The sequence below is a fragment of the Monodelphis domestica genome, chromosome 6 (genome assembly GCF_027887165.1).
Source record: "Monodelphis domestica isolate mMonDom1 chromosome 6, mMonDom1.pri, whole genome shotgun sequence".
Classification (NCBI taxonomy): Eukaryota; Metazoa; Chordata; class Mammalia; order Didelphimorphia; family Didelphidae; genus Monodelphis; species Monodelphis domestica.
This window is the reverse complement of record NC_077232.1, coordinates 209,419,108-209,439,884: the sequence shown is the minus strand read 5'-3', so window position 1 is coordinate 209,439,884 and position 20,777 is coordinate 209,419,108. Positions and strand designations below refer to the sequence as shown.

The following is a 20,777-nucleotide window of genomic DNA, read 5'->3' as shown; positions in this document are numbered from 1 at the left end:
GCTTGAGTTCAATCTGTTTTTGAACAATAACAAGTTGTATGACCTTGGGCAAGTCACTTAACCCCATTTGCCTCAGTTCCATCATCTATAAAACAAGCTTTGGAAGAACATGGTAAATCACTACAATATCTTTACCAAGAAAACCCCAAATGAGATCACAAAGAATTAGACTCTACTGAAGTGACTGAATGATTACAATAAAACTTTCTATATGGTTTTTTTATTTGTCTTACAAGTAACATTTTTTTCCTCTTTAGGAAGAAAAATTTACTTTTTTTTCTTATTTTAAATACCCTTATCTCCCAGAAGGACTTTAGGCAATGGGGGATAAGTGACTTGCTCAGGGTCACAAGGCTATGAAGTGTCTTAGACCAGATTTGATCCCAGGACTTCTTGTGTTGAGGTCTATTGAGTCCCCTGACTTTTATCTATTTTATCTATTTTTATCTATTTTATCTATTTTTATCTATTTTTTATATTTTCTGTGGTATGATGCTACTTTTCCCCTTTATTTCTCTTACTTCATTATTCTTCCCCCCAAAAACATACACTCTATTTCCTGAATTTTTTTAGAAGGAAGCATTTTCTGTAAAGAAACTAGAACTTTCTATAAATTCAAGGTAATAATCTAGATAATCTAGGTTAAAACATTACATTTTGCCTGAATTAGAAAAGTTGAGCTCATAATCAATACTTTATCCTTCAGAAGTCTTGTTCACTGTTGTAGCTTAAGTGAGCAACTCTGTGGAGATAGCTACCAAATGTTTTACCTCCTGCTATGACCTCTCCTGAAGACTATTAACCTACCTACATTTCCATGTGGAATCCTACCTTTGTAGTAGAAAGAGCATTGGATTTGGAGTCAGAGGACCAGAATTAGAATACTAGTGCTGACATTTACTATGTCACATAAGTCACTTGATCTCCTTGGCCTCAGTTTCTTCATCATTAAAAATGGGACGCTGAGTATGAAGATCTCCAAAGGTGTCTCCAACTCGAGATCTCTGAGTTTGTGAGTAAGAGAATTATTGTGAGGAGTACTAGAACTATTTTATCTGAAGTCTTTGTGATGTTTGTGATCAAGCAAGTACTATTAGTTTGTCAGGCTTGTAGCCTTGGAGATATCTTTGACTCTTTTAAAATAAAAAGTTTTTTGTCCTTCATGTCGCATCTAGCATCGTCTTACCAAATCCCATAATGTTTCTCATATTCCTTTCTAGACCCTAATCTTCTAACCCCTAGATAATAGCAACAGCCTTCTTGTTCATCTTTCTGCTGTTTGGGTTTTCTCTGTTCAAACCAACTTGTGTGTGACTAACAGAAGAATCTTTTACCATTCCATGTTCTGTTTCAGAGAACTATAGCAGCTGCCCTTCACCCCGAGATTCAATCTAAACTTCTTAGCTTAGCATTTCCAGTCCTCCACTGACTAGCCTCTTCTCTCCCTACTTATCCAGCTTCATGTCTTGTTATATGCCATCACATCCTTAAGAGGCAATATAGTCTAAAAGATATGAACATGGAACTTGGAGACAAGAAGTTGGGGCTGAAATCTTGCCTTGGATACTGTGGAAGAAAGATTGGAAAGCATGCAACAAGAGTTGGAGTTATTATTATTATCATTATTATTACTTATACTACTTATTACAATTCTTCACAGCTAATGCATCATATTTGTTGTTGTTCAGTAGTTTAAGTAGTGTCCTACTCTTCATGACCTGATTTGAGGTTTTTCTAGCAAAGATGCTGAAGTGCCTTGCCATTTTTTCTCTAGCGCATTTTAAAGATGAAGATACTGAGGCAAACAGGGTTAAGTGACTTGTCCAAGGTCACACAGCAAGCAAGTACCCGAAGCCAACTTTGAATTCAAGAAAATGGGTCTTCCTGATTCCAGACCCAATACTCTATCTGTCGGTCCCCATAACTGCTCCATATTAACTTAGTTCTTTTTAACTTTTCAGCTTTCACCTCCTGTTTTGTAAAATGAGGATGATGATATTTACTTGATCTACTTTATTGAATTGTTATAAGGGATTTGCTTTATAACTTAATTATCTCATTCTAGATAGTTACTATATATGTCATGAGGCCATATAGTTGTGAATTATAATTCTTTTTATCCAGTCACATATCCCTTTCTGATCTGCCATCCTATTAGTCATATTTGCATTTGGTAATGCTGTTACTTTTAATACCTTATTATCCCTTCTCTAGGAATTCATCTCTTAAGATCTCTGGAAATCATTTTTTTGGAGAAAAACATTGATTTTGAATTTATTTCCCCAAATAGTCTTTTTTTTCTGAAATCATTTAATCCCTACAGGTTTAAATTCCCTTGATCCACCTGGACTCAGGTAGAATTTGTATTTTAGTATCTATTCCTTATTTATTAAGTTCCCCATATACAATAGAGCCATAATTAAAATTTAAGCTTATTTTAAAGGCAAATGCAGCATGTTCACCCCCCTCCCCCTTGCATTCCCTCAAAGTCTGGCTAGAGTAGCAGAGTGAGATAGTTGTGAGGGAGCTGACCTTGAAACCAGGATGACTTGAACTCAAGACCTTGGACATGTTCCTTAACCTCTTAGTGCTCTAGGTTAACTCAAACTAATAGGTTATGGAGAAGATGTAGATCTACATTATGAGTTCTTCATAATAAAGAAACCTTTGGTCCAGTCTATATTTCTATCATTTCTGGCACTAATATTCTCTTATCCTACAGTTTTTTTTTTTATGTTTTGTCATTCCTACTAGGTAGTAAGCTTTTTGAGAGCTTTCCTGGGCTATTTTTAATTCCTCAGTAATGCTACCATTATAGTAGGAACTTAATCAATGCTCTGAATGAATAAATGATCACCAGAAAATTTTTTCTTTTCTTCAGCCATAATAATCTTTTCACAGATTACTGCCTTATTTGACATGATCCTTATTGAATCAATGCACTTATAAATGTGTCCTTTACTTCATCAAAGATAATTAATATTATGTTACAGATTTACCATCATTATAAAACTGTTATCCAGGAAAGTTTTATCTTATATTCTTTCCTTTCTAGATGTCTGGACGTGCAGGAAGACGGGGTCAAGATTTTCTGGGAAATGTGTTTTTCTATGATATCCCATTACCAAAAATAGAAAATCTTATTAAATCCAAGGTACCTGAACTGAAAGGCCATTTCCCCCTTGGGGTGAGCCTGGTCCTACGGCTCATGTTGTTGGCTTCCAAATCAGATAATGGCCCAGATGCAGAAGCAAAGGTAACATGATTGATGTTAATGTTCCCTCCTTTATTATTGACCTCTCAAATCAATCTAGCTATAACTTTTCAGTATTATAGCTCCACATCTTGGATGGCAGACATCTTTTGGGAATACTATTTAAAAATAAGTTGTATTGATTTTTTATTTTTATATCACAGTTTTTTTTCTGATATCTTCCCTTCTTCTCACATCATTCTCTCTCTAAACTGAACTCATTATTTTGAGAAGAAAAAGGTTCAACAAAAAATGTTTGACATAGTCACTGTGTCAGAGAATGGATATAATATTCTTCTCTAGTTATTCCTGGATCCACTGCCAAAGAGAGGAAAATATAATTCATTATTTGATCTCTACAACCATTATTGTTCCTTTTCTTACTCAGAATCCAGCTTCCTTTAAATGATCTTTCTATTTGCACATTTGAATTCACTCTGTGCACTGTCCTTTTGTCTATTTTACTCTGCAATGAATTCATGGGTTGGTCACTTAGGTGATAAAGTCTTTGACTATGGCAACTCATGAAGCAGAAAATATATAAAATGGATTTTGGGAACATATTACCTATTAGATTTATGACTAGGAGAGGAATTTATGAGTCAACAAAAGATGGAGAGTATTGTGTGATGTGAAATGGATAATTTTGATTATGTCAAATTACAAAGGTTTTGTGGAAATAAAACTAATGCAGCCAAGATTAGAAGGAAAGCAGAAAATTAGGGAAAAGTTATGGGCAGTTTCTCCTTCAAAGGTCTCATATCTAAAATATAGAGAGAATTTTGTTAAATTCATAAGAATAAGAACCATATCTCAATTGATAAATGTGCCAAAGATCTGAAAAGACATTTTTTGAATGACGAAATCAAAGTCAAATATAGGCATATAGAGGCATATGAAAAATGCTCTAAATCACTACTAGAGAAATGTAAACCACAATAATTCTGAGATGTCACATACCTATGAAATTGACTAAAATGATAAAAAGGCAAAATGACAAATGTTAAAGGGGAAGTAGAAAATAGGGATACTAATACACTGCTGGTGGAATTGTGAACAGACCCATTTTTTTTGGAGAGTGATTTGGTATTATTCCTAGAAAGTTAAAAAATTTTATATACCCTTAGACCCAGCTATACCATTGCTGGATCTATTTCCCCAGGAGCTCAGGGGAAAAAAAGAAAAGAACCTATTTGTTTCAAGATATTTAAATCAACTTTCTTTGTGGTGGAAAGGAACTGGAATTTGAGGGGATGTCTATCAATTGGAAATACTATTTAACCATAAGAAACTGTGAGCAGGTTAATGGAGAATTAAATTTATTAAAATTAAATTAATTGAATTAAAATTATAAATTAAAAAATTTGGGAAAATTTACATGAATTCATAAAGAGTGACACAATCTTTTTACTGCATGATACCTTCTATGGTGCAGAAAGGAGGGACTGAGATGCCTAGGAATAAATTCTATTAAATAATTTTTTCATGAAAAGAATGGACCTCATTGCCTTGCAACTCATTTCTTGTTTTGGCAATAATAGTGGAAGATTACCAGAAAAGGAACAGAATGAATATTAAAAGTCATGTAGTTTTTTGAATATCTATTAACTGTATCTTGTCTGTGAGATTTTTTTTTTCACATAATTTATAGGTTGACATCCTTCTGGATGAATTGCATCATTTAAAATTTGACATTTTTACTCTGAAAGATACCAGACATATGAAGGAAATTCCAGCTCAGTGGAAAAGGAAAGCATAGCTTTCTTTCAGAGAATCAAAGAAAAGACTTGACAAACTTGATTTCTTTTTATGTAAAAAAAGCAAGAAGTAACATTTCTATGTGGCACATTCAGTTATCTTGTATTCAAGACCTCAGGATTAACAATTGTAAAAAAAATAACTGTGAATAAAGAAAGTTCAGGCAACGATTATTTCAGAAGATGAAGAAATTCAGAAATTCTATGAAAAACTGGATAAGATCTTTCAAACTAAAATCATCAGACACTTTGACACTTAGTGACTTGAGTGCAAAGGGAATAGATGAGGATGGTGAAAAATAAATTGGAATTATTGAGAATGAGAAGTCCAAATTCTTGAAGACTATCTGGAGGCCTTACAACTACAACATTCATTAAAAATAATTAAAATGTAATGACCAACATTGGATATCACACACACACAAGAGTCAACCTTATATGTTGGCTTCCAACTTCATTATTTAAAAGAAACTATTCTCTGAAGTTATTAATGACATTTTTTCAACAAACTGTATTTTCCATGTTCCTCATTGTTTCCCTTCTTTTAGTCTTCTTTAGTGTATTTGTACCGTAGGTTTCTCTCTGTATAATGCTATTCCTTGATTTCCCAGAGCCTGTGAAGCATTGTGGTCAGCCTAGGCACCTTTCTGCAGGAAGAAGAGAAGGGACCTCTGTAAATAAAATAGCTAAAATGACTGATGAATGCTAAGTTTAACCATCAGGAACCAAAGAAATTAGATACAAACAAAAATTACTGATTGAGGCTTTTAAGGGGGCCTAGGGATTGGTCAATTTGAAATAATTTTGTTCCTTATGTATTAAAATATAAACTAGTGTAAGCTCCCACAGTTAGACCAGGCTGTGATCTCAATAGAGTTGACCAGCAGCTCCCCTCTACACACTCTACATTCCAGTCTTGTTATTTCTCCCACATGATAATATTTTTCAACTCCCATGCCTTTGTCCATGGTGTTTGGATGCTCTCCTCATCATCTGGTTATTAGCTTCCCCATTTTTCATTAAGACACACCAAATGTTACTTGATTTTAAAAAATTGGTCTTAATTTCTTTTGTCTCTCCTTTCATTTTCTTTTTTAAAATATAATTATTTCCAGGCATCCCAGGCCCTCTTTCCTCTTCTCACATCAAAGAAAGCATCATCTGGCACTAATGATATCCTAATTAGCAAATCAAATGCCATTTGTTCAATTCTCAAACTTTTTCATCTCTTTGTGGTCTAACATTGTTGATCACACTGTTGATCTTCATGTCATCATCATCATCATCATCATCATCATCTTGTTCTTGTTCTTCTTGTTCTTGTTCTTGTTCTTCTTGTTCTTGTTCTTCTCCTTCTCCCCCCAATCTTCTATTTGTTAAAAAGTGTATCTACATTTATTGATTATTAATATTAGTAATATCAATATTTGTCACTTATGAGGATAGGCTCTTGAGGTTGATTGTTGAGGGAAATGGCTGCTCAAGTAACTGAAGGAAAACTTCTGCTCAAGCCAGTTATATAAAACTATTTATTATAACTAAATAATTGTCTAAAAGGGAAAGTAGAAGGAGAATAAGTATTGATAAGGGATTCCTTATTAACTAATAAATTCCATGTAAATTCCCAACCAATATTTCCCTCATGGGAAGCCTTCTTGATCACTAATAATGATCCTGCTTATTCTACATTTATCTAAATTATAATTTCTGATTTACTGTTGCCAAAATTACAAACTTAACAACTATATAGATCTGCCAAACTTCCTTTCCTTCAGCCAGGGATCAACTCTGTCTGAGTCACCAGCTGGTTCTCACAGCAGCTGCCCTCTGATGGCTCCCAGAAGAGTTCTGAAGAGCTGCTTAGTAACTCTCGTGCTTTCCAATTTAAACAATTTTCAACTCCTTCAGATTCAAGATGTTGTAAATCTTCCCCTGATCAAAGGGAAAGCAAAGAACAACGAAACTCCAAGTCTCTGTCTCAGAACAGAGGTTGGGGGTGATGGTTTCTCAACTGATGGTCCTAAGGCACACTCCAAAAATCTCTCTCACTGACCTCATCAGGGTTCCATGGAAAATCTTAAAGTACCCCAGGAAATCTCAAATACCTCTTGTAAACCTATGTGAATACTTCTTAGCCAACTTTGTTGAATCTTAAGGTCACTTTCACTAACCATAGATTTCCTCAAGGTTTTCTCCTGGGCTCTTTTGGCTTTGCTCTATATAATATTTCACTAGGTGATCCCATTTATTCCCATGGATTCCAATATCATCTCTATGCAGATGATCCTCAAATCTATGTATCCATCCCCAAACTTTATGATGACCTTCAGTTTCACATTTGCAGTTGCTCTTTAGATTTATTGAAATAGATATCCTGTAAACTTCTTAAACTCAACCTATCAATGACTGAACTAATTTTCATTTCTCTAAACAATCTCCTCTTCCTAGTTTCTTATTACTGTTGAAGGTAGCACTATCTTTTGGTTGCCTAGATATGTAACTTAGGCTCCATCTGTATTCCTCACTTTCTCCCACAATCCATATTCAATCTTTTCTCGATATCTTGCAATATCTTTTTTTACATGCCTTACTATATGTAAGTGCCACCACTCTCATGCTCTCCTTCTGTAGTAGTACAATCGTCTTCTCATTATTTTCCATGTCTTAAGTCTCTCACCACTACAGTTCATACTCAATTCAGTAATCAGAGTGATCTTACTGAAATTCAGGTACATCATATTCAATAAACTCCAGTAATTCATTTATTATCTCTAAAATAAAATATAAGCTCTTCTGTTTGGTTTTTAAAGTCTCATGAAATGATCTCTTTCTACCTTTTCTATCTAATTACATCCAAGAACCTCAAAATCTAATGACTTAGCCTACCTCTTGTTTTTTAAATAAGACCCTCTATCTCCTAACTGTATAGTTTCAGTGGCTGTCCCCAATATCTTGAATTTTTTCCCTTCTCATTTCTGCTTTCTGCCTTCTTCCATGTTTCAACCAAAACTACAACTTCTCCAAGAAGTCTTGTCTGATACTCATAACATAAGTGGTTTCCATATGTGATTCTGTATATTTATTCCATATATATATATTATTTATACATAGTTGTTTTTATGTTGTTCCTCATTCGATTGTTGAGATCCTTTAGAGCAGGTAATGTTTTGGCCTTCCTTTGTATTCTCAGTATTCAGTGTAATAACTCTCATAAAGTAGGCCCTTAATAAATGTCTGTGGGTTTAATTTTAACAAGCTTTCATATTAATTAAATTAATATTTTATTTTTCTCAATTACATGGAAAATAATTTTAACATTGACTTTCTAAAATATATGATTTCCAAATTCCTTTTTCTTTCTCCCAGGAAAATAAGCAAGTTTAAATAAATCATCAATATGTCATCCTACAAATCAAATTTCCATATTAGTCATGTTGTGAAAAAAAAACACACAAATCAAAACAATTAAGGAGGAAAAATAAAATTGAAAAAGTATGCTTAAATCTGCATTGAGATATCATCAGTACTACCACTGCCCCAGTGGATTTTTCACCCACATTAATTTATTTTTTCTTTTAATATATTATATTTTCTTTTCCAGATTCCATGTAAATACAATTTATACTAATAATTTTCTATCATTTTGTTATCCATATTCTCTCCATCCCTTCTTCCTCCCCACCCTGAGAGCAGGTAATATGATATATGTTAACATGCAATACATATTTCCATGTTCATCATATTGTGAAAATAGGCACATGTTGACTATACAATAAGAAAATTAATAAAGGAAAAAAGTGAAAAATGGTATGCTTCAATATGCATTGAGACTCATCAATTTCTTCTGTTCTCTTATCTATCACTGAGTGATAGATATCCTTTTTTTTTTTTAATCATGAGTCTCTTGGAGTTGTCTTGGTTGCTGAAAACAGTTATCATTCACAGTTGATCATCATTCTTTATTGTGTTTGCCATCATTTCTTTTTCTGGAAGCAGATGGCATTTTCATCATAAATCCTTTAGAATTGTCATGACACATATTGCTGAGAATAGCTAAATCTTTCATTTGATCACAATACAATATTGCTACTACTATGTGTAATATTCAGCTGGTTGTACTCTAATTTGACTAAATTAATGTAAATCTATCCAGGCTTTTTAAAGAGTATCCTGCTCATTTCTTATAGCACAATAATATTCCATCATAATCATTTACCATAACTTATTTAGCTATTCTTTAATTGATGGACATCCACTTAGTTTCCAAATCTTTGCCAAAACAAAAAGAATTGGTTTAAATATTTTTAAATAAATAGGTCATTTTCCTTTTTAAAAAAAAGTCTCCGGAGGGTACAGACCTATTAGTGGTATTACCAAGTCAAAGAGTATGCATAGCTTTACAGCCATTTGGGACTTGCTCTCCAAAATTATTGAAGGAGTTCACAATTCTACCAACAGTGTCTCAGTTCCTCAATTTTTCAATATCCCCTTTATCTTCCCTTTCTCACATATTAGCTAATCTGATAAGCATGGGATGGTACCTCAGAATTATTTTAATTTGAATTTCCTTAATCAATACTGATTTAGAATATTTTTTCATAGAAATATATATATATACATATACATATATATATATATATACATATATATAAAACTTTGATTTCCTCATCTGAAAGCTACCTATTCTTATCCTTTGACCACTTATCAATTAGGAAATGGCTCTTACCATAAAGAAGCATGAATTTGCTTCAGTTCTCTATATATTTGAGAAATGATGCTTGAATCAGAGGCATTTGCTATAAAAAATTCCCCCCATTATCTATGACATCTGTCTGATACTTGAGTCCCAAATTAATCTGGTAGATTGAAAACTATATTTTTCATTCTTTTTTTGTTTCTTTGTTCATTCGTTCATTCATTCGTTCGTTCGATCATTCCTTCCTTCCTTCCTTCCTGCTTCCCTATCATATTACCTGATTACAAATCCTGTCTCTTATACTTCCTGCTTGTGTGTCCTTTGGCTAATCATTTAACTTCCATTGGCCTCATTTTCTTCAACTGAAAAATGAGAGTATTGAATTAAATATCTTCTGAAATCCTTCCCACCTCTATATTTTTGACCTTATAATAATCATTTTGTTATGTTTTTAGATGCATTATGAAATCTTTTCTTTTCACATTATCTAAATTTCTCCATTTTGCTTCTCTTTCTCCTCCAAAAGAGGGGTTATTATAGTTATTACATCACATGTAATAACAATGATTTTTTCTGAAGAAAAATGTAAGAAAAATAAAATCATCATAAACAATGAATTTATTTTTTTTTAAATCTATGTAGTGTTTGATAGCCATAGATCTTCTACAAAGGAGTTGGTGTTGAGGTGTTTGGGGACAGAAAATCAAACTATCTTCTTATATTTATTGTTTCCATGTTTATCTTTGTAATTTTAAAACAGTCTTTAAAATTATTTTGTGGTCCTTTTTCATTTAAATTGTTATAGCTATTATATTCTGGGTATTCGCCAAAGTTTTGATAGCTTGATTGCCCTGTGTTTTTGAGGACAACCTGTATTGTATTTTTAGCCCAGCTAACTCTGTATCAGTTTATGTATGTATTTCAGTTCTTTTCTGTATTTATCAGATTCAGTTTTTCTGATAGCACCCCACTCCAGTTGTGTCATTTGTCTAATTTCTGTTAACAAAAGAAACTTCTAAAAACAGCCATAGCAGATAAGAAAATAGGTACTCCAGTGGGATGTTATTTCCTCTAATAATGTCCATCCTTGTGTTATTTTATTTGCAATGTATTTCATATTATTAAAAGTAATTAATTCAAATGATTTTTTTCTCTATAGGTGTTTTCTTTGCTAAATAACTCACTGCTGTCATTCAAGAAACCCAGAATCAAGGACATGTTGAAACTATATTTTTTATTTTCAGTACAGTTTCTTGTGAAGGAGGTATGGTTTTTATTTGGATTTCTGTGAAATGTGATCACTGACTTCAGAGTTTTCTTTTAGGTGGAATCCAATTAAAGTTTATCAGAAGCTGTGCCTCATAGTCCACTGTGAAAACCAACTCATCAACCAAAAAAACTTTTGGTTTTTGAATCTTTTCTATGCCTGCTTCCTAAATCCATGGATAGATCCTAAATCCATGGTTAGAAAGGGGAGTTCCAGATTAGTGCAAATGTCTTGCTTTAGACAGGAAGGTAATATAACCAGAGAAGTAAAAGAACTTGCCTCTGAAGGCTTCAATCCATCACCTGAAAGTTTAATGCTGTCCACTAAAAGATTGTGTTTTTTAACCCATCATATGGGATATTATATGTTAAGTCCTGGGATTAAGTCAGAATTCCCAATTATTCACTAAGCAATTCCATCTCTAATGGACTGGAGACATTGAAAGTTCTCAAGATAGGAGTTCAACTGGAACTCTGAAAAGATAGGATTTAGGATGATTTTGTACCCAACCAAGATGTGGCTCTGATATCATTCCTAGGGCCTCCCTTGAAAGTCCTAGAAAAGGTACATTCTGTGAAACGTTCTAAACATTTGTTTTTATTTGAGATATTTTGATATGCAAATTACATCATCATTTTTAATAGTTGTCATTAAAATAAATCTCCAGTTGGATTTATTATTTTTGTACTTGATTGTATCAATAATTTCAGTAAGATTTAAATGAAAAGCTTCAATTGCGAAGTGATGATAAAATGATCTTTATACATAGAGATATCTTTATTACCAGACAGATGCACATATAGAAGCAGTAAAGGATAGTGTATAGTTGGGTAGTCCGAAGGTCAAGCCCCATCTAACACTTACAAACTCTGTGGTGATGGGCTAGTCACTTGGTTTCTCAGTGACCTGGGAAATTCACAAAGATTATAAATTGTAAAGATGTTGATCTGTACTAGAAAAGCGTTTCCATAGTGGAAGTTCTCTTTATAGCAATCGAGTCCCAGCTCTGAACCAAAAGATAAAGATGTATCTTGATTATGTATCTGGGATTTGGCTTACCATATTTGTTCCAAAAGCTATACATACTAGATGTCTGATAAACATGTGTTTTGCACATAATAGACCTTTAGCCAGGATTTATTGAGTTTTAAAAGAATTAATGGCAACGTACTACTTTCCTAGGGATGAGCTTTTCTCATTAAACTCAATTTAGAACAATTTTGGAATGGTGATTGTTAAGTTTACATACATAAGGAATTAAATAAAAATTATGATTTGTTAACTACCTAGGGATATTTGGATTGTGAAGGAAGTCCAATTGGGTTTGCTGACCTTGTATCACATTACTTTTATGAAGAACCTTCAAATCTTCTATTTGTCAGTTTTCTCAGGAAAGGCCTGTTCCATAATTTGTGCCAACCAACTGAAAAAGGTGAGCTTCATTTTCACATATCTGCAGGAGTTATAGAAACATAAGTATGTCTTACCTGGATTCAGCTTCTCAGAAATCATCACCAGAAATCAGTCAATAATCAACAAGTATTTGTTAAGTTGCTACTGTGTATCAGGCATAGAAGTGTGAAACAATTCCTACTGGCAGTGGTATGTAACTAAACAAACTGCTAGTTAATCCTCAGCCTTCCTCCAACCCTCAATTCCACATAGTCAAACAGTTACCAAGTCTCTCAGTTCTACCTCCACAGCATCTTTGGTGTCTGCCCCTTTCTTTTCACTATCATGCCATCACCCTGTTTCAGGATCATATCTCCTCTCATCTAAACTATTATAGTATCCTCTTACTTAAGTAGACATTCTGTGGGGCTCTTTACTCTCTGATTTATCTTTGATATGTCTGCCAAAATTGTATTCCTATTATGTTATTCTCTCATCATATTTCACTGATTCCTTATTACCTTTAGGATGAAATACAATGTAAAACCCTTCCCAATATGTTTCTAACCTATGCTATAGAGAGAAAGAGAGAGAGACAGAGATAGAGACAGACAGAGATAGTAAATTGCTAGGCAGGCAGAGAGGTGATAAATGGATAAATAGAGTGGATTCAAGTACTGAGTTTTGAGTCAAGAAGATCTGAGCTCAAATCTGGCCTCAGATATTTACTACCTGTGTGATTCTAGGAAAACCATTTAACCTCTAATTGCCTCATCTCCTTATTTGTGAAATGGGGATAACCTGGAGAAGGAAATGGTAAACCATGCCAGTATCTTTGCTACAGAAACTCCATGGGCTTGGGAAGATTTGGGCTTAACTGAACAATTTAGCAACAAAAAGATAGATAAATAGATAATAGGCAAATAAATAGATAGATGATAAATAAGATAGAGAATAGGTAGAGAGATGATGGATAGATGAATGGATGCATAGATTGAGCATATGATATGTTTACTATTCATTAGACACTGTGAAAAGGAAATCACTTTAAAAGACTGATATATATTAATTTAAGGTTGCCAAGGAATTCAGCTATGTAATTCCTAAATGAAACTCAAGTCAGCAGTCAACCTTTTATGGAGTTTAATTACAAACAGGAGGTATTAGAGTAGAGGTATTAAACAGAAAGGTATTAGAGATAGAGAGAGAGAGGGAGAGAGAAAGGGGAGAGAAGGTTATAGGGCTTAAATACCCCTTCTGTTTAGGCTGGGCCAAAAGGCCCAAGCCCTTAGATAGCTGAGGCAAAGAAAAGAGATCAGTCCCTATCACTCACATGACCAAAATGGAGAAACAGTCTCAGGGGCCTCCACCTCCAGCTTTCTTCAGAGCAAGCTTCTCAGAGCACAACCTCTCAGAGCAACACCTCTCCAAATACCCCTCAGTCCTCAGACCCCGCTATCTTTAAGGAAACCATCCAAGTTCTCTCCCCTCAGTTCTCACATCTACCAATCCCTGTCCATGTCTTCCCTGTGCCAATGGTGGCCCTAGCTTAACCCAGGACCACCCAGAGGTCTGTGGCTTTGCACATGTCTGTTGAAGGTCATATTCTCAAATAATTAAATTTTGATCTATGCTGCAGCCCTTCCTAAATCCTGTTAGGACTGAGTAGGGTGGAGATTGTATCAATTCTAAAATCAATCATGACTCAAAGAACTTCCTGTTCTATGCTTAAGCATAGGTCAAAGCCCTTTCCATTATTCAGCAAAAGGTTTCTGTCCTAAAGTAATCTTAAGTAGGGAGGAGAAGGAACCTCCCATGCCAATGGGGTTCACATTCCAATAGACTATCAGTAAGAAATTTTCCAAGTATGAAATTTCCCAATGGTGAAATTTCCAACATTTATAAGTCTAAGAAATTTTAAGGTTTACAACACTGTGCTAAGTTGAAAATCCAGGTCCCAAGGAAACTTACATTCTGTTGGGGAAGTAAACAAAAAAGGGCTAGAAAAGAAATAGGGGTGGTTTATGTGGAGTAGGCTGAATAAGGTGACTGAAAGAACTATCAATATCTTTTCTGGCAAGATAAGATAAAAAAGCTCACCTGTCAGGCATATGGCAACTAGAAGTGGAGTCCAATTTTTTCAGTAATTTCACATTATTGTACTCTGTACACTCCAAGTTCTAGGCCAACTAGCTTTCTTGTTGATCTCTAAAACTGGTTTTACATCTCTAACCTCTGTGCCTTTGGACCAACTGTCTCCTATGCCTAGACTGTATTCCCTTCTCACTTCTTCCTCTTGGAATTCTGAATTTCTTTCAATTTTCAATTGAGATTTCATATGTTGTGGGGAAGCTTTACAATACTAACTTGTTAGTGCCTTCTCCTTTGTTTGTACTTATTTATCTAGGTACATCTAGTCATAGAATCAGATTTCTAGAGTTGTAAAGAACTTTACAGGTTATATAAGACAATTCACTGCTATTTTTCAGATGATGAAACTGAGGCTCAGAGACTTAGAATGTCCTGGCCCAGCTGACAAAGGAAGTAAGGGGCAGAGCTTGGATTCATACTTTTATTGTATGACTCCAAGTTGATTCCTATAAGGCTGGTCCTTTTTCCACTACCCCACACAGAAGACCTTTTCTCTATACAGGTTTTTTACTTTAAGGTCCATGTGTTTTTCTTTGTATCGCAATACCTTTTATATAGTAGGTATTTAATAAACCCTTGTTGAGTGGGATTGAATTTATTTTTAAAAATCTATTATGAAGCATAAAAAGAGAGCTCAGAATATTTGAAGTTTGCAAGTTAATCTGTGATAGACATGCAAACAGACAGATGGCCGATAAAAGCTTTAGTTGAATCACCTGGTGCAGATAGCCAGAGTTTTGTAAATTCTTATCAAGAGTAGCATTTCATCTTAAATATCCCTTGCCTTTTGATCCCAATATCATCTCTCTTGTTTTTCATATTCCATAGTTAAAATGTTTGTAATTGCTGACAATTAATGACTCGGGTAGTCAGAGATATAAAACAGAAAACTGACCAGTGAATGGGTAGAATTTCCAGTTTTGGCATATATTTTAGGGATGTTTGTTTGTTTGTTTGTTTTGTGGATTGCAGGCTTTTACATTTTTCCTTCACTCCTTAAGATGTTTCTCTTTGGGGGAATGGTATTGGAAAGCAAGTTAGTTTTGAGACTAAAGGCATTCTGTTAGCTTAATGGTTTTAAAAAAGCTGGTCTAGGGATGATGACTAAGGTTTCATTATTTTAATTTTATTTCTATATTTGTAATGCAACAGAAAAGAGTACTGAATTTGGACTAAGGCCTGGATTAAAATCTTGGTCCTGTCAACTTTACATGTCTGTGTTTGGACAATTCAGGTAACTCTCTTTGAGTGTCAGCTTCAGCATAGAGGGTTGGAATAGATTCCTTTCCAGTTATGGCTGCTGATTTCTCTGTCTCTGTCTCTTGTCTGTCTGTCTGTCTGTCTGTCTGTCTGTCTGTCCGTCTTTCCTTCTCCCTACAAATATACCGATTCTATCATTTTCCCCCCATAGGTATGATTTCATTGGTGTAGGGAGATAAAAGTGAGAAATTTCTCTAACAATGTAAAATGGTACTTTCTCTGTGACTTACACGCTTAGAGATTTATTTACTACACTGAGAGGTTAAATTACTTAAACAGGGTCACAAACCCAATATGTAGCTGAGGTGAGACCTGTACTCAGTTCCTCTTGCATTTGAGGGCAGTTCCTTATTCACTACTGAAAAGTGACTCTTGGTCCTAATAGAATGAAGCTTTCAATGGGCAGAGACTATATATATATATCTTATTTGGGTCCCAGTCTGCATTTTCTTTTGCTCTTTTATTTGTACTTTAAGTGATTCATCAATGTTCTTTACTTTCTTTTTTGATATGAATATTGTTAACCCTACTGCTTTTCAAAACCATCTTATTAAGAAACTAATAAGTTAAAAAAAAATCCTTCCAGATTCCCTCGCCTGCCAACAAGTCAGGTTTTGCATAAGTTTACATAAACATAAAATACATATATCGATGTTCACCATTTTGGGAAACAAGACATAAAGTGCTTATATTAGAGAAAATTTCACAGAGAAAATAAAGTGAAGAATGATATGTTTCAATCTGCATTCTGACTCCATCTGCTTCTTCTAGGTGATGGATACCCTTTTTCATCCTTAGTCCTTCTAAGGATTTTGCACAATTGACTTAATTTTAAATTATAATTATAGTTTATAAGTAGATATACTTTCTGAACTACCTATTTTTACTCTATATAGACTCAAGATATTTTTCTCAAGAAGTCATGGAAAAACTTACATTAGTACTGGCAAATCTGTTTAGAAGAAAATATGTTCCAGCAAAGTTCCTGGATGGTAATTTTGAGTTTTATCAATCCAAGGTATGTTTGAGTGTTGATTTTGACATTATAAATATTTGATCCTAAGTGGGATCAAGTAAATCTGATAGAGAAAATATCTCACTATTATGAAATGTATATGAATGTGGGACACTTTGTTTGCCATGAGCCTAACAACTGTTAGAGCAACAATTTAAGTGAGTCCTTCCTAGCCAAGATCAGAAGGCTTATATTCTAGTTCATCTCTGCCACCTTCTGGCCATTGTAACTTTGATGTCTATCTTATTACTAAGGGCAGAACCATTCTTTATGTGCTGCTTAGTTCAAAAGGTGGATTATCTAGGGTTTCTGTAAGTAAATTAATATTTATTCCATTATTCAAAAAATATCACAGTAAAATGTCAATCTAAGCAATAGATAAATATTTACAAAATATAAACTGTCCAGTTTAATAATAAAAGAAATAATTTTTAAAATAACCTTAGCTTAGTAAAATAAATCGAAAAAGCCATAAATGAAATCCCAACAACAAAAAATATCCCAATGAACTAGAAGTATTGAAAGGTAAATTCAACTCAACATTTAAAGAAATATTAGTTCTAACATTAATTATTTGAAGAAATAGGAAAAAGAATCCTCCCAGATATTTCAGGATGCAAAACTGGTCCTACTACCTAAATCCTTTTCATATTGTTTAACCTTGCCTTGGTGATCTTCTCAATGTGTTTTTTTCTTTTCTCTCCTCTTTGTTCCTTATGTTCTCCACCTCTGAATTTTGTACCTTGTCCTTGCACCCTGGACCAATCCTTTGATCATATAATTTCTTGAATCATAGCAAATAATGCATGAACTTCTTGATAAATGTTTGGCTTAATTTTCTTTCCACCATTTACTTAAGATGAGCACATCATGTAACATGCTAGCATCTGCAAAATCAAGCTTGAGATACTGCATACAGCACTGACTAGCTAGTTTCCTCTTTCACCTAATATAGATCTTATCCTTCTGCCATCTATTTTTTAATGTGTAAAACATTATTTCCCCTTACTGTTCTTTGAAATTCAATTATAACCATCCTCTGCACATAGCCAAAACCTGTATAATATAGCTTAAAATTATCACTCGGGTTTTACTAACTGACTGTAGAAGTTCATTACAACCTACACTCTGAAAGCAATTTTCCTCCCATATCTGTGACAATTAATTGGTTCTCAACAGCAATATCTAGCCAGCTGACTCATGGAGAATTTTGTCATGCCTTCCTCTTATCTTTAGGTATTTCTGGAAGATCTCCCTTCAGATTTTGATGATGCTTTACTTGAGTACAACACAAAACTGACAAGAGATTTTAGCCAGTTCCTATTTATTATTGCCAAATTTGTTGATAGAAAACAAGAACATCAGCTCCCTTTGTCAAAAATTGGTAAGTGGATATTACCAACACTTTTCCATGTGATACAAATGAAATTACACTTGCTTTCTATAAGATGATCTCTATTCAAAGGATGGTTTCAAACTACTAGAATGGTCAGGATGGAGCAAAACATCAGTGAAAAAAAGCTCAGTCCTTGAATTCTAGAAGACAGTTTGGTGGATACTGGATAAAGAACTTGGGGCTTGGCCAAAAGTACAGGAATGCCCTTTCTCTTCCAATGGAATTTTCTAATAAATGGGGTTCCTGAGAATTACAATACCTCAATCAGATTAATAATAGTATGGGGGATAGCTATAGGTTAAACCTATGGGGCATGCGGGGAGAACATGAGAGGAAATGGAGAAACTTCCTGGGGAGTCTTTCTGTGGCTCTTTCTTTAGTTATTAAATGATGAGAAGAGATTAAAAAGTGCTAAGGTACATGGGCAGAAACAGCTGCAGGGAACTATTGGTATTGCTTTTAAGTATACTCAGCCTCAGGAAAAAAAGGCAAAGATGAGTCACTATAAGAAAACCTCTTATGGATCTTTTGATGTTCATCATTGGAGCAAAAGTATCCAGGCTTGGTGGATAACAGGGCAGTAGGAGGTAGGCCCATTCACTAGTTAGCTAGACCTAGGAGCATTTATCTGATTGATGAGAAATTTTCCCCGGGGTTGTGTCATGAATCCCTCTGGTAGTCTGGTGAAGACTATAGACTTCTCAAAATAATGATTTTAACACTAGCAAGATCAAGCATGTCAATTGATATAACCATTTGATTATAATTCTACAGTAAACATTTTCATATTATCTCCATTTTCTTTGCCTTATGGATTAAAAAAATTAAAAAAAGAATACATCCAATTAGCACACCTTGATCCTTAGATGTCTACAGTCCTTCTAGTGGGATCATAAAGGAATCAAATTATATTGAAAGTTTTACATATATATATATAATTATATCTATATATCATTATTTTTAACTTTACCTTTATATCTAGAATTTATCTTTATCTCTATTGCTATTTACCTCGATACCCAATATCTATATCTCTATCATTTATGTCTAAACAATCAATCTCTTTTATGTCTCTATCTCTCTCTTCTATTTCTGACACTTTTATCTTTATATCTATCTTTATCTTATTTTATATCAATATCATTTATATCGATGTTTTCTCTTTTTCTCTTCTTTGTGGATGTAATTTCTATCTGTATGTCTATCTATACATACATCATTAATATTCCCCTTTCTCATACCTATCTTTAACCCACAAATACACAGACTATACACTCCCTAAAATCTACCAGAATCTCCATCATTAAGATTGCCTTCCCTAGAGAAAGTGTCAGGTGTAGTTGGCATCTTCCTGGATCCTAAGAACTAATTCTCTACAATTTGAACCTTTCAGAATTCACAGATAAAAAATGTGAGACTTCCAATCTTGTATCTCACCTTATGAGCTGTAAGAAGGACAGATCTGCCATTTCACCCTTTGTATGTCTCTCTGGAGTAACAAATCAAGATTTGCTTCAAATACAGAACATCAATAATGTAAGTAGAAGAATAAGGAGAAAAAATGCAAAATAAAGGAAGGATCAGGATGTTCCTATTGATCAATATGAATTTGAAATCCTTGAACTCACAAATATTCAGCACAGGACATATGTTTGGGAAAATAAGCCCTAGATGGCTCTAGAAACCTCTTTGTTTTTTGTTCTGTATAATTGAAAATCTGTTACTCTAAAAAAAGAACTACTTTTCCCAGGAGCCCATCAACTTCCTGTCATTTCATACTTCCTGTAGACAAGGCATATTAGGCAGTGACAAAGAAGGTCCCCACCTCTTTGGCATGATGACATCAAGCTTGTGGCTGTGGTAGGCTAAGTGTGGGTATTTTAAATGGGTTGATCAGCCATGGGCATGTGGTCTTTATTTCATATCCTCTTTATTCCTTTATTTCTAATGATCATTAATAAATCTCCTAAAATATAACATTTTGATATTTGAAATTTAGTTTTAATTTTTACAGTTCTATCATTTACCTAAGAAAATTCCATTTCTGTAGGATCTTGGAGAACTTAGTAGAAATATAGCATTCAGATATACTATGGGGACAGCCTATGAATATGCAACCCACAGACACTTCTTAGTGAGTTCCTATTTTTCCAATGTAAAATGGAGATTTTGAACCCTAGACTTCAATCCCCAGAAGTCCTTGGTACTTCCCAGAATTCCTTATACTCTCACCTGAGTCTCCACCTGGGCAAGATCATAATTAGTATTTAAACTGGTGGTAACACCTACCTTGACTTCTATGCTCTTCTATGCTCATGCTTTCTCTACTCAGCCATTGCAAGATGTAGTAAGTAAGCTAAGCACGGGCATTCTGAATTGACTAATCAGCCTAGGCATGTGGTTTTCTTATTTTGTATTTTCTTTATTCTTTGATTTCTAAAGTTCCTTAATAAACCTCATAAACCATAATATATCTATTACTAGAGACTAATTTAATTTTTATGCCAATGAGTATAGACTATGGGATTAGTCATAACCAGCCTCCTAGGATATCCCAAATTATACATGATTTCTTCTAGGTTAGATGTCT

At 34.0% G+C, this 20,777-nt stretch overlaps 1 protein-coding gene across 2 annotated transcripts in view; it reads left to right on the top strand.

Moving 5' to 3' along the window:
• LOC100021416 (probable ATP-dependent RNA helicase DDX60) overlaps nucleotides 1-20,777 on the top strand; it is a 114,148-nt gene that overhangs the window by 83,174 nt on the left and 10,197 nt on the right. For both annotated transcript variants that reach the window (XM_056802872.1, XM_007496138.2), the window contains exons 30-35: nucleotides 3,056-3,256; nucleotides 10,866-10,970; nucleotides 12,264-12,405; nucleotides 16,673-16,794; nucleotides 18,028-18,175; nucleotides 19,581-19,723. In XM_056802872.1, coding sequence (XP_056658850.1) covers nucleotides 3,056-3,256; nucleotides 10,866-10,970; nucleotides 12,264-12,405; nucleotides 16,673-16,794; nucleotides 18,028-18,175; nucleotides 19,581-19,723 — 861 coding nt within the window. The remainder of the gene's footprint in view (nucleotides 1-3,055; nucleotides 3,257-10,865; nucleotides 10,971-12,263; nucleotides 12,406-16,672; nucleotides 16,795-18,027; nucleotides 18,176-19,580; nucleotides 19,724-20,777) is intronic.